Raw genomic sequence first — 15347 nt, 5'->3', positions numbered from 1 at the left:
TCACGTTGATTTCTGGCGATAATGAAGTGTCAGATCACCGCCACTCTTCCAGATGAAGTGCTTTACTGTTCGAAGGTCCATATTTGGATCCAAAACCTAAACAGTTAAAAGTTCATCTTTTATTCCACAAATCTGCTAGACTGTCAGAAATTCAAAGATAAAACACTCTGTTGGGCAAAACAATCCAATGGGTGAACTGGCATCAAAGATGAACCACTGCGAAGGCTCAGATTTTTCAACTAGCAAGTAAACTGGATGCATTACTGAAAGAATTTAGTAATGTAACATATAGCTTCATATTACAATGACCTCCTCAATGTCTAATTTTCATGCACTTATTACACTTACTAGACAGTTAATTGGATGAATTTTAAACTCTGCTAGAAATGCAGAATTCAAAACATTCAAAAAATGCTAGAAATGGAACTCTATGGAATTGTATTATGTCCATTTGTTGAGTATGAGTAAGTAATCCTATAAAGGCTACTAGTCAGACCAAATTAAACAGGCGTACTATATATTCTTTGATCCAGATACCTGCAGCTGGAACTTGTGTCAGCAGTAAATTAACATGACATCAAAACATTTACTTAGTTTTAAAGGTAACAGATAATCTATAGCATATTTCAATCTCAGTATTCAGAAATTCACAACTGATTTATTGCTAGCCATTGGTTTTGTTCACAGGCTAAAACACCCAAGGAACTTACCTGGTCCTGGCACAGAAGTTCAATCTTCTCCTCTGCTAGCACAGCAATGTCCTCCTCTTTTTCTTGTTCTCCTGCTTTTTCATTATTGGAAGAGCTAGTTGTCTGAGACTCATTATCCAAGTTTATGATTTTCTCATACACGTGTTCCATCACTTTTCTCACCTGAAGCATATCACTTGCTGACAGTCGGTCTCTAGATAAGGTAAGCAAAGTTTGGCAGGAAAAAAATTGAGAAACTGTATTTCTTATCTTCACAATAACTTAACCTTGAGCAAACTATGCAAGTACACAGATAAGCTCTTTACATTGTAAGTTTAATAGTAAATTATCAGGATCATCCAGAGTACCATGATCAAAACAGCTATTTATCCAAAGATTCACACAGCAAAAGGGACACAGAAAAGTGGCAAGATAATCAAAGGACTGAATTAAAATCAGAAGAGTATTGTACACAACCCTCATTCTTTCAATAGAAAAGGGGTTAGTAAGAGAAGGACAGAGGACACGGAATAATAAAAGAGGTAAGCCAGAATATGCTGTTTGCCCTACTACAAATTGTGTCTCGTGAAGAATTCAGTAAGACCTACAGAGGAACTAAGTGTTTGTGGGAAATACTGAAAATTGTTGCATATAAATGGTAGGCATACTGTCTGGGACATTGACTTCATATCTGAGGACCTGCATCGACTTCTAACCTATACAGCTCCCAGTTACAGCTAATGTGATGGGCAAACTACCTTGCATTCCCAAATATGACAAAACATCAGGTTTTGCACCTTTTCCTTTTAAAAAGCTGTCATTCATCACTGTTACTAACAGGAAACATAATAAAAAACTGTGGTTCTGAACAGTGTAACAGTCTCTAAGTTCCTCTGTTTTGTGATTAAATACCACAAGAAACAGTCTAATTTTAGTAGTTAGTTCCTGGACATTTCTTAGCATAAATGTAATCAACTGCACATTGAACCCAAAAGAAACCTACAGTTCTTTCAAATATTCTGGTATAATTCAATGCTTCAGCGCAATGCTACTTAAATTACTAGAAAAGTTCGACAAATTCATCACGCACAATACAATTCTCTGACAAACTGTTCCTTTGGGGTTTTTGGGTGTTTGGGTTTTTTTGTTTGGTTGGGGTTTTTTTTGAGCTTGCAGTTCTCTTTCTGCAGTTTTGAGAGTCAAATATGCATTACTTACTTTTTTAGAGTTTTTGCCCCTGATGATGAATGAGGTTGGAGGTAGAAGGGAATCTTATTGAATTTGGGCATATTTTTCTAGAAGAAAACAAATTTGAAAAGTATTAATTTAGGATGAACTGTTATCCAGCTGCTATGTGAAGTATATTCAGCTCCTAATTATCAAAAACCAGGAGAGATTCTTAATCAACATCACCACCACAGCCAGCTTCCAAATTACTCACCCTCCTGAGATGCTTCATTTAGATGACGTACCTATCACCTAGCTTTTGAATATAAATCATCATTTATTTCAAAGGAAATTAGACAGTATCAAAAGACTGCTGCAATATGAAGAGTATTTTCTGTTCCTGAGCTCCACACTTGAAAAGGGCACCAATCATGCACAGTGCTTTGAATTCTTTTTCTAAGACTGTGTCAAAAGTGAGCGAGCAAACATGCCTTAACTGGACACATCAGAAAACAATGAATCTCAAAGGGTCTTGAGACCGCTTATTTTAAATACAAAAAGGGCAAAAATTTGAAATGTCATTTCAGATCCTGTACAGTTAAAAAAAATTGTAGTACACCTTAAAAAAAACAAACAAACAAAAACAACAACGAAAAAGCAAAATCTATACACGTGATACTTACATCCACAGTAATGTCAATCACCCATTGTGGCACAGTTTCATTAAGAAGCATAGATTCAGTTTCACCACCTGAATCCCGACATAATAACCTAAGACATACAGAAATAACCTTTGTGAATGAAAACAATTATTGTAACATGCATTAAAAAGCTTGCAGGAGAGGATCTGCCCTTTTAACAGGCAGTGAGGTTGGTTAGCTGTCCCTTCACATCATCAAACTTATCGGGGAAGTGAGCGTGTATTTTCTGTAAAGACCAGAAAAAGTAGCTGCAGGAAGAAGACAGAACCCTAGAGCAGAAACAGGGAGAAGTATCTCAGGAGACTACAGACTGTGGCCCAGAGAAATTTAAAAGCTACTTTGCTCGTGGATTGTGTATATTGTGTGTTGAAGTACAAAACTGTCAGGAGAAGGGGAAAGGCGCTTGGTATAAAGCAATTCTTTTCTGCTTGGAAAAAATGAGCTTTGCATGTAAAGCACCTGCTAAGCCCTCACCGAATGGGAAAAAGAAAACCAGTTTTAAGAAATTTGCACATACAACGGTGAGACAAAGCCATGTGTAATTTTATCAATTCCAGTATTTTATCAAAGATTCCTGCAAGCCAGCTTTCAGGTCCAGTAAGTATGGCTTGCTCCCTCAATGGTGTCTTTTCAGTGTTGTCTTGAGAACAAGTTGCAGAAGGTGTATGGCCCACCAGTACAGAATGGATGCAAATATTAAGCCCTAGCTACAATGTAAATACATTGATACTGCAGGAAAAAAAAAACGAAACAACCCAACCAGTTTTCAAAGCTGAAAAAGGTTACCCTGTTTTACTGACCAACTCATGGACTGACAGGTACATAGTTTTTGAGTCTGTTCAGCCTGGGAAACAAAATCAAATAAAACATCCCCCACCCCTCAAATTTAAAATTCACTATGTCAGTAAATATTAAATTCTTCACGGTATTTGACAACTTGGCATTTGTTTTGCAGCACTGTTAAACTGTCTCTGATGTACCACATATCCCTGTTAGCCTTTCCAATGTAGAATGAAAAGAAATAGAAGGGTAATCAGCATAGAAACATGACAGTACAGAAGCTGTGCTCCTACCTGACAGAGCTGAGGACTTTTTAATGGGTCATCAACTATAATTTTGGGAGCAGAAGCCAGCTCTCTAGAGAGCAGGAACCTCTCCATCCAAATCATTCATTAATGCTCAAAGACCAGTGCAACAGACCCACAAGAGAAGTCCTACAAGAATCTGAAGTAGCACAATTTCATTTTAAAACAAAGTTCAGTTAAGCGGTTGGAAGGAAGAGGGCACCCAGAAAGGCCGTACAGCTATAATGACATACAACTAAGAACTACCATACAACTCTTAATGTTGTAAAATCCCACACCTTGTTGATGTTCAAACTCACATACTCAGTTGGACAATGCAAGATTATCATTAACAGCTGCTTATTTTGCCTGTCAAGGGTTTCTCTTGTATATACAGTACAGAACGGATGCAAGTATTACATTTTGATAATATTTGTGCTTGCACAAAGGAAGTGATTGTTTACCCACCAAATTTACACTCTTGCATTTTTATACCTGAACAAAGTGCGTCCTCCAGCCTCACCAAAAATAACTGGTGTATGTGGTGGCACTTGAAAATATCCATTTCCTTTCTGGACTCTGTTCTCCTGCTCACCATTCACTATTGGAAAAAAGTATACACAACAGTGAGACTGCAATAGGTCTTAAAATAGAGTATACATAGACCAAAAAAGTGTCTTTTCCACCTACAGCTAATATATTTCATAAACTAACAAAATCATAAGCTTCACGAAAAACAAGAAAAACCCCATTTCCACCACATAGCAAGTATATCGAACGGAACACTAGAGAGTAATGAGATCAATACAGGTTTGTAGGTCTATTTCAAAAGCCTTTAAGAGCTCATGAGCCAAAACCTGATTACTAGTTTTCTCCAGTTCCTTAACAGAATGCTGAGGATTTGTCAAACTGAAAAATATCAATATTAGAAACCAGCTACAGAGATTCCATGGAGACGAGATTATATTTTCCCACCTACACTGACAGTACAGAACTCTCAAGGATGTCAGCTTCTGCTCTTCTACCTGGATTTGCCAGATGTCAAAACAGTTTACTAGTAAAGCTCTGACTCACATTTCCTTGAAGTTACTGCATTCTAAATCCAATTAATTTTTAGCTAGTTATAGCAGTATGGTCTTCAAACACTGAAGAACCTGATTCCCCATCAGATGCTTAGGATACAATTAAAGAAAAATCAGTGCTATTTATGCACCTTTTGAAGAGTACAGCTTCTCATCATTCAGGTATCTTGAAACACTATATAGAAGTTTAGATGCCTTCCTTTCACTTGAGAAAGATCATCTTGATTACATTGCAGCATCTAATTACTGTATTTGAACATCATGTTGAATGCAAGCAACATAAGAAATTTAAATGGCATAGTCTCATGAGATGAGTAAGTCCTTAGCTTTCTGACCAGCAACACACGTAATGAAAGAAAGGTCAAAAATTATATCAAGCAAGAAACCAAAAAAGAAAATCTATTCTCTATTAGAAAGGATGAATATGATACTGAAGTTAGAGCAAGTGAAAAATCCTACAGTTTGAAAGATTTCTTCATAACAGTTCTGTTAACAATTGAGAGGAACAATGCTGCACATATACACACATATATATGTACATTTAAGTTCTTGTCTCTTTACACAAATTTCAGTGTCCAACAGTTACACTTTATCTTCTTAAGTCATTGTTCAGTGTCAGTTTCTTAATTGCTACTTTTGAAAGGGAAAATGAAGACTCATTCTGTAGTGAATATTCTAAACATTCCACTAATCCACAACTATTCACAGAAATAAGTAGCACAGCATCAGTGTTCCAACAATACAAAAGCCTGAGTTACACTTCCCATATATTGTCTGGCTCTCAAGCTGCAGACTGCCAATACACAAGAGAGTGAGAATCAGCAACTTTGTCCAGAAAAGCCTGCCAACATGGAGGTTGTAACCCTCCATGGAGATAATTTTTGAAAGAAGAAAGTAGCTAACTCTTGGCACAATCTTTGGTAGAAAATGGCAAGATATTGCTGAACTTACAGTTTTCTTAACTGCATTATCTGTAGAGAGTAATTTCTTAATCACTAAAGACAAAGCTTTTCAGTCAACTCTGATTTGGATTGAATTAATTTCAAAATAATCCAGAAACTTTGAGTTATATAGTCTCCTATTCTGCCAAATTCAGCCACTATCTTACATTTTACATAGTCGTGCTTTCTTTCTCATGTCTGATTAGATTTAGCATTATTACCTTAAAATACCATTTTAAGATGGTTTTTATATAGACCTGCCCCATGTATTATTCTAATAGTCATTGAGTAATTTTTTTTTCCAATAAATCTTTCTTTTATTTTATATTGTTCATAATACCTAGAAACTAATTGGAATTATGTCAAGAGAATACTGGTTAATGTTGAATAACGGAACTATTGCTCTTCGCTGTCATTATCTAGGCTGTTTCTTTTCCAAGTCAAGCCTTAGTTTTGCCAGTAATTGTTTCTCATCAAGGCATCATGTTTCTGTAACTTCAGAATCATTTATTCACCTACTTTTTTATGGACTAAAGTTCTTAAAAATTTTGCTGACACTTTCAGAAGGAAAAAGCTACTCAGCAAATTCTAGTGTTAAGCAAATTTAAAAGTATTAAAAAACATTTAAGTCTATAAAGCACAGAGAGACGATTATGAGACAGCAAATCAAGTTGTATCTGTTACAGAAACGGAAACATAAACAAACAGAATATATGAACAAATCCTAAAAAAGGAAAATATTAAAATACTAACCATGATTTATTTCATTTTCTTCCTCATCCATTGGATTGATATGTGTTCTAGGCCAATACTCCAGAAGTGCTTGTAGCAGAAGCCCACCAAGGTTTACTGTCAAGACATAGCAAAGCAGAACTTCAGTTACACAAAAACTGTTGACATCATAATATTCTACATTTGATCCACACCTGAAAACTTTCCCCAAAATTTCAGTAGTTCTGTCTCCAAAACAAACTATTTGTCGGCACAGAAATCTGCTTCTGACAATCTCAGAGCTATACGTTACAGTCTTTCAGAAAAAGCTGTTTTTACAATCACGGCTGTTGGATCACTCACATGCTAAAACTTTCCCTGGATTAGGTAATAGTTGCAAGTTTAGAAACATTACTTTTTCCCTTTTGCTTTTTGAAGGCTTAAAACCAAGTTAAAGAGAAAACCTGAACATGACTGAAATGTTTTAGAAAACCCCCCAAACATTCTCATTGGAGAATTCTCTGCAGAATTTAGTCTCAAGAAAATAAGCCCTAAAATCCAGCTATTGACATATGTGGCGCTGGAATACTTTGAAACATAAATACTGGAGTTCATTCTGGTTTTTTGTCTCAATAAAACACTCATTATTAGTTAAAACTTACATTTTGGATCAGAACCATCTGGACTGCTAAATCCAGCATCCTTTGCTGAAACCCAGGCTGCAAAGCAGTCACTTTCATCCAAAGTAATTGTCAACATCTGTTGGAAAAACACCACCAGGAACAAGAATGCAATAGTTGCTTTGTATTAAAGAAGTCTATAAATTTATATTGTTCATACTTATCTGGGAATACAAAACAAAGAATTTCTAAATGCACAATAGCACACTATGTTTACCAAACTGTATTAATTCATAATTTGTATTGGTGGATTTAAACTAACCATACCATGAGAAAAAAAAAATTAAAAAAAAAATCTGTTATTCAGATTACTAAGAACTGAGGTAAAATTTGCTGGTTTGCTTCAAAATAAATCTAACCCACTAGATAAATGAAGATCATTCTTCAAAACTGAGAACACACTAAAACCTTTGTGAACAAACAGTATATGAAGATATATGAAATATGACATTAGAACAACAGATTTAGGAGTTGTATCTCACCCCAGTTTTCAAGTCTACTGAGAACCAGTTTGGCACATACACCATTTTAAATCTCTTCTTAATTTCTTCTTCAAAATCTACTTTCCCAAGGTCTTCAACCTTACATGCCTGTACACCAAAAGAAAGACAAAAGTTTTAAAATTCTGAGTATTGAGTCATACCAACACCTCAAATCTTTTACTTGACTTTCATATACTGTTGGAATGATTACGACTTATGATTTCTCCATGAATACTGTAGTCCAGAAACAAAAGAGTTAAAGGTTCAAACTTTTCTCAAAAAATTGAACACTAGTCTATGTGGTAAGCAAGCTTTATTTCTTACTTATTATTTATTTCTGAGGTAATGGCATCAAGCCAGTGGAGAGGTATGGAAGTATTACTTCACTTTAATAAAACACATTTTTCCTCTCACTGAGCAGATAGCTGTCTTCTAGCATCCTGTGCCATTCTCCTCCCCATCAGTATCAGCGTTTCAGTACAACTCTCCATCAAACACCAATATTTCTTGCGAATCTAGTAACAAATTCAGCTCCACTCTGCAATGGGAACAGCAGTGAGTGAATTTGTGTGCATATTCCTTTTTCCTGTTTTAGTTTAAAAATAGAAGTGTAAAATAAAACAAATAGTGAAAGTTCCTCAAGTAAGTCTGTTAACATCCAAATTCTTGTAATCCACTTACACAGTCATCCTGAAACACATGCTTTAGGCAAACTCTAAGGATTGTAACCTTGCAAGACTTATTTCCTCAAAACCCAGGAAATGTTACAGGAAGCAAAGACCGAACACTGTAGTTACAGGTAAGAAAACCTCCCTCTTTTCTTCCAGTAACCTCAATAAAGAGTCTCAGCTTTAGAGCGCAGTGATCCTACAGATAAGATGACACTTTGACCTGGTGAGTAACCACATCTCTAAAGTGAATATGTATTTAAACATAGCTAAGAGATACTTCTGAAACCCTTACTAACAAAAGAGAAGAAGAATTGAATGAAGGTACAAATTAACATTAGCATTTGACTTTGATCCCGATACCTAACACTGTACTTAAATATATACCAACTGTAAACTGAAAAAAAATCTATTTAATTTTCCACAAGAAAAGTAATCTAGACAAGTTGGAGAATGTAGATTTGTACTAAAAGTTAATTCCCTTCTTTCTCACTTCAGTCAGGAACTCAGCAAGTTAGCTGAGCGTGCTTTTCTTCATTACTGAATCTTGGCTGGAGCACTGCATAGTTCAAGATGAAAAAAGATTTAGAATTTCAAACAGGATTTTGCAAGAGAAGAAACTGCTCACCATCTCACTGATCTGGGATTCTGGTCCTTTCTTTCTGCACTCTTTTCCCTCTCCTCTGACCAATCATTGGGTAAAGCAAGATAAAGAAACGCCATGCCACGTTCCTCTCTCCTCACAGGAGCAAGTAACACTAGGCAGGAGCCATGCTTCCTTCTGCTAACTTTCCTTCCACCTTCTTTCTGCCTGCTGTCTTGCCAACTAACACGGGACATGGTAAGTTCATGCTCCCAGAATAATCCACAGACAGTCAGCACACTCGCTTGGGATCTGTAGGTTTATAGCAGGACCTGAAGCACAGGTTTCCCTTTCCAGGCTAAGCTCTTTTATGCTATTCCATATTGCGTTGGGCAGACATGCCCATGGGCCTCTACGAGCCCTCTGAAACAAAACCTAATCAAGACAAAACATTTTTCAGGAGAGAATTCAAGTGTCTGAATTTCAGGTAAATGAAGATGTCAATACTTCACTGAATACAGGTGAATGAAGATGTCAGCCTCACATCAGGCAAAGATGCAGAAAAGCTCAGAAATGCTCCCTCCCCTTTCAAAAAGCAATCTTTGTGTTATGTCTTGGGACAGAAAAATGACTTACTTTCTACCATAGGAATCTCATGCGCTAAAAAAAAAAAAAAACCCCATAAAAAAAGGTACGAAATAATTAATCATGCAACAGTAGATGCTTAATCCAAAATTATATACTTACCTTCAAGACATCCCAGTATGCCACATTATTATTTGTGTCTTTGGTTAATATGTGTCTCTTGTCGTTAAGAATGTGGCACTGAATAATACTAGCACCCCCTAGCAAACAAACAAGAATTAAGGTCACTACAGGGATCTTTTTTTTTCCTAATATTGCATTAAATTAAACTGTGTAACACAACAAGTGTAATTGTTCTTTGGTTTCACTACTTTATGTAAGACTTGGATATCAGCAAGGTTTAAACACTATTTTAACTGTAACTAACACTAGATAGATGATAACCACATTGCCTTTGCTTCAGTTGAAATCATAGTATCAAGTACCTAAAAACTTGAGCCAGTCTTAAAGATCTACCATTTCTGCTAACGATAACAGCTTTTATAAGGTACTCTGGAAAATAAATGTTTACCTTTTATAACTTGGTCAGGCTGTGTACACAGGGGTGGTATAGGATTGGTACAATCATTATCATAATCTCCAGATGCTCTAAAATTATGAATTCCCTTCAAAGTCTAAAGAAAGAAACAAAATAATGACAGATTCATAATAATTGATAAACTTTGCTTTTACCTGTGAGTAACAACTGCCAGTTTATGTTGGTATTAAGATGTTAACACTCCAATTCTAAGAAAGATAACTTATTTCTAAAAGCAGCATAAATAGATAGCAAAAGAAGTAACAGCTTAATGACTTTTGATCAATTTCAGTATTATTTTATGGGGGTTTTTTTTGTTGAAGAAGGCTTACACATCATAGCAAGTCATAGTTAAATTTCAAGCAACAGTCCCCAAACCAAGACTGCAAATCCCACAACTACTTAACTGAATTCAGAGTGTAAAATATATCACTTACCCATTTATTCACAGAGGATTTAGTTGTTGCAACCCAAAGTGCTGGAGGAGGATCAGCTGATCTATCAAGTTCCATCTAAATAATTAAACCACAGATACTTTCAGGCATGCCTAACTCAATTTTCCTTTGTTCAATTAATATTTGCTCTGTATAGACCTGCTCCCATACTTGGATGTATCTCAGAACCAGCACTACTTTCAGTTTACTAAAGAAATACAAAGTTTAAATGAAAAATAACTAAGCTGCAATTTTGGAAACTCCAGAGAAATTGTTTCAAATATTCAACAAATAAATCTGGACACGGACAATAGTAGATGCAATGTCTAAACGCCCAGCATTTAAAGTTGCTTCTAGCTTGATGCAACCTTATTTAATGGACAGTTAGATAAGTACGATATTTTCTGAATTACTCTGCATTCAGATACTTCACATGGTTAAAAAGAGAACATAAGAAGTTCTGTACCAATTAAAAAGCAGAACTTTATACATTTGGCTCTGTTGTTATATTCCTTGACAATAATGAATCACTGTAGCCAAGACATTAGAGATCCCTTCTGATCTTTGTACAGCTGACCATAGCTTTCATTTTCCATTTTGAACTGAAGCTTCTCAGCTTCCGACTTTTTCAAAACTACATTAATATACATACTATAAACATACTATGAACATACTAAGCCAGAGTTCACTCACAAGGAAAGCCAGATTGCTTATATACTGGTATCTGTTTCGATCACACATTCCTTATACAGCTATACGTTCTGAGGTCATGTCATCTAGAGTTACAGACAGCAAAAAAAAAATCCAAAAAGCAGTCTCTTCAAAAGACTTAGACTTGTGCATGCAGTTTTCTTCAGTTAAAAAAACATCATGTTTAAGGTGTTCAAAAAACCCACAATAAGTTTCACTCCTGGTTCCCATGACTATGCAACATAGTCTAACACAGTCCTGTGCATATATTTTGCTGCTAAGAAACATCCATTTTTTGTCTAAAGCCTTGGCAACGCTGGCTTAGTTTCTTAAAACTGTACTAGAGTCTGGTAAAAACAACTTTTCATGTCTGAAGAATATTCAATTTCAGTAATATTTTAATTTGCATATTTTAAGTAACTGCCAGGCATTTATCTTCTTCAGACAATTAATTTTCAGATGTAATTTAGGAGACAAAGCCAATATACTGAAGATGTGGTATAGTAAACACTTGTTACCCAGTATGGATTCTTTTATCAACTTACACCTCAAGCCACTGTTTCATTAGACAACACGCAATACAATTAGACTTCTATACTGTGAGGGTGACTGAGTGCTGGAACAGGGTGCCCAGAGAGGCTGTGAAGTTTCCATCCTTGGAGATACTCAAAAGCCACCTGGACACAGTCCTGGGCAATCGGCTCTAGATGACCCTGCTTGAGCAAGGTGGGATGGACCAGATGACCTCCAGAGGTCGCTTCCAACATCAACCATTCTGTGATTCTCTTAATTAAACTCAATTACCTTAAGAACTGGTGCCTTTTCTTCACAGATAAGTACACGGATATCAGGATTTCGTAAATCTGTACAATAAATCTTCCTGTCTCTTCCTCCTGAATAAACATGAGTGAAGGCTTCATTCACCTGCAGAGCCCAAACACCTTCATCATGGACTCGATATGTGGCTATACATCTCTGCTGCCCAAGGGACCACAGGCGGATAGTTCCATCAGAGCTGCCTGAAAGACACTGAGCAACAACCATCATACTTAAATCAAGCAGGTATTTACGATTTTTAAAATATTTGTTTTCCACAAAAAGCTTTCATAATTCCTATGGCTCTATTTTCCCATTAAGACAGTGCTAAACAAAGACTGGCAGTTAAAAACTCTGGTCACAATTTCCAGACATTTTATGTGTACCACTCCTTCCATACCTAGATGGACCCATAACAAGACAGGGCTTTTACCCACCAGCCTCCCTCCTCCCTTAATCACTAAATATCTGTAAGATACTTGTTAAGCTACCTTCTGTAATCTATGACAAAATAATTCTATCTAAAAGACTAATGGCTTTTCTGCATTCTGTAAAATGCCTTTGTCTCAAGTTAAAGTACATACCTGGGTGCCATCTCTGTTCAACAACAAAGCTTTTACGTTGTCCGTGTGCCCTTTGAGTTTCATTAGTTTTGCGCAAGTTCTTGGATCCCACACCCTTAGAACCTACGTAAACAGACATTGGATAACTGGCATTAACATCATTCTTCCCACCAATGCATTTTCTTTACAGAAGATTAAGCCTTTCCAAATAAACTGACCCTTATTCCGAACATACAGACATCCACCACCAAAAACATGCTTCAAGAATGGAAGTGACTGGAAACAGGAAGTGTGATGTGGGTAAAAAAAAAAAATATTCTGAGAATCCTCTCTGGTGCTTTGCTGGTGTATCATATTTTCACTTTTACATTGACTTGGAAATAAAACTCCCTCAAGGTTAGATTAGGTTGGGGGGGAAAAATAAAAATCAACTCGCAGGGGACTTCAGGGTGTTTCATCTTCCTTTACAACAAAGAGCATGGGCTATCCCTTGGGAACACTTGAACTTCATTAGCCCACTTCATTTCCCACCGCCTGGGATTGCTGGCACCACTTCTTTCTTACCTGTGGCAACTGCTTCAGTTTTTATAATCATCTGAGTAATGTGCCCCCAAAATCAGAGCTCTTGTGATGAAATGTAATGATCTCTGATAGAGGGCTACACAAGATAATCTGATTGTCTCTTCTGTGTATTAAAGCTATATGGATAGAATCACAGAATCACTAGGTTGGAAAGGACCTTCAAGATCATCAAGTCCAACCATTAATCCAGCGCCACCATGTCCCCTAAACCATGTCCTGAAGCGCCACATCCACACGTTTTTTGAACACTTCCAGGGATGGCGACTCCACCACCTCCCTGGGCAGCCTGTTCCAATGCCTGACCACTCTCTCAGTGAAGAAATTTTTCCTAATATCCAATCTAAACCTCCCCTGGCGCAACTTGAGGCCATTTCCTCTTGTCCTATCACTAGTTACTTGGGAGAAGAGACCAACACCCTCGTCGCCACAACCCCCTTTCAGGTAGTTGTAGAGAGCAACAAGGTCTCCTCTCAGCCTCCTCTTCTCCAGACTAAACAACCCCAGTTCCCTCAGCCGCTCCTCATAAGACTTGTGCTCCAGACCCCTCACCAGCTTCGTTGCCCTTCTCTGGACACACTCCAGCACCTCAACGTCTATCTTGTAGTGAGGGGCCCAACACTGAACACAGGATTCAAGGTGCGGCCTCACCAGTGCCGAGTAAAGGGGCACGATCACTTCCCTACTCCTGCTGGCCACGCTATTCCTGATACAGGCCAGGACGCTGTTGGCCTTCTTGGCCACCTGGGCACACTGCCGGCTCATGTTCAGCCGGCTGTCAACCAGCACCCCCAGGTCCCTTTCCGCCGGGCTGCTCTCCAGCCACTCCTCCCCAAGCCTGTAGCGTTGCATGGGGTTATTGTGGCCGAAGTGCAGGACCCGGCACTTGGCCTTATTAAGCCTCATACAGTTGGCCTCTGCCCATCGATCCAGCCTGTCCAGATCCCTCTGCAGAGCCCTCCTACCCTCCAGCAGATCAACACTCCCACCCAACTTGGTGTCATCTGCGAACTTACTGAGGGAGCACTCGATTCCCTCATCCAGATCATCAATAAAGATACTGAACAAGACCGGCCCCAGAACCGAGCCCTGGGGAACACCGCTTGTGACCAGCCGCCAGCCGGATTTAACTCCGTTCACCACAACTCTCTGGGCTCGGCCATCCAGCCAGTTCTTCATCCAGAGAAGAGTAAACCTGTCTAAGCCACGAGCCGCCAGTTTCTCCAGGAGAATGCTGTGGGAGACACTGTCAAAGGCTTTACTAAAGTCCAGGTAGACAACGTCCACAGTCTTCCCCTCATCCACTAGGCGGGTCACCTGGTCAGAGAAGGAGATCAGGTTGGTCAAGCAGGACCTGCCTTTCATGAACCCATGCTGGCTGGGCCTGATCCCTTGGTTGTCCTGCAGATGCCCTGTGAGCACTCTCAAGACCAACCGCTCCATAATCTTCCCCGGTACAGAGGTCAAGCTGACAGGCCTGTAGTTCCCAGGATCCTCCTTCCGGCCTTTCTTGTAGATGGGCGTCACATTGGCAAGCCTCCAGTCTTCTGGGATCTCCCCTGTTAACCAGGACTGCTGATAAATGATGGAGAGTGGCTTGGCAAGCTCCTCCGCCAGCTCTCTCAGTACTCTCGGGTGGATCCCATCAGGCCCCATAGATTTGTGGGTGTCCAGGTGGTTTAGCATGTCCTTGACTGCTTCCTCCTGGATTATGAGGAGTACATTGTGCTCTCCATCCCCGTCTTCCAGCTCAGGGGGCTGAAGACCCTGTGGATACCTGGACTGGCTATTAAAGACTGAGGCAAAGAAGGCATTAAGTACCTCAGCCTTGTCCTCGTCCTTGGAGACAATGTTCCCCGCCATATCCAGTAGGGGATGGAGATTCTCCTTGCCTCTCTTTTTGTTGTTAATATATTTGTAAAAATATATTTGTATCCTACACTTATACTCCTACTTAAAAAAAGTGTCTACCCTGACTATTAAAACCACAAAAGCTACTACAGACATGACATTGGAAATGAATAAAATTGTCTCTTTATACTAAACTTTGAACTGAAGTGGAATGAGCCTTACCAGATTTTTGCTTACCTTTTCAGTGGACCCTGATACAATAACTGTTCCCATTTGATTCATTGCAAGGCTGTAGATAGAGTCTTTGTTCCCACTCAGGGAAGAAGCTATTTCAAAAGAAAATTTACATTTTCAATTTTAATGCTGTCATTTAAAAAACATACTTATTCACTCAAAAATGGTATTTTAGGGTATTTTAATACCCTTTGATTCATGAAAATGTTACCACTCTACCCCATATATAGAATTGCTTTAAAAACAGAAA

At 38.2% G+C, this 15347-nt stretch overlaps 1 protein-coding gene across 3 annotated transcripts in view; it reads right to left on the bottom strand.

Annotated features, from left to right (window-relative positions):
* Nucleotides 1–15347, bottom strand: part of WDR48 (WD repeat domain 48) — a gene marked incomplete at both ends in the record, with an annotated part of 28952 nt that continues 13605 nt past the window's right edge. For all 3 annotated transcript variants that reach the window (XM_081997007.1, XM_081997005.1, XM_081997006.1), the window contains 14 exons: nt 1–96; nt 711–903; nt 1908–1984; nt 2540–2627; nt 4117–4222; nt 6398–6493; nt 7018–7114; nt 7518–7625; nt 9516–9613; nt 9925–10027; nt 10368–10442; nt 11859–12083; nt 12455–12556; nt 15101–15189. In XM_081997007.1, the coding sequence (XP_081853133.1) occupies nt 1–96; nt 711–903; nt 1908–1984; nt 2540–2627; nt 4117–4222; nt 6398–6493; nt 7018–7114; nt 7518–7625; nt 9516–9613; nt 9925–10027; nt 10368–10442; nt 11859–12083; nt 12455–12556; nt 15101–15189 (1553 nt within the window). The remainder of the gene's footprint in view (nt 97–710; nt 904–1907; nt 1985–2539; nt 2628–4116; nt 4223–6397; nt 6494–7017; nt 7115–7517; nt 7626–9515; nt 9614–9924; nt 10028–10367; nt 10443–11858; nt 12084–12454; nt 12557–15100; nt 15190–15347) is intronic.

This window comes from Phaethon aethereus (assembly GCF_964289735.1).
Source record: "Phaethon aethereus genome assembly, chromosome: 2".
NCBI lineage: Eukaryota > Metazoa > Chordata > Aves > Phaethontiformes > Phaethontidae > Phaethon > Phaethon aethereus.
This window is presented reverse-complemented; position numbering and strand designations above follow the sequence as displayed.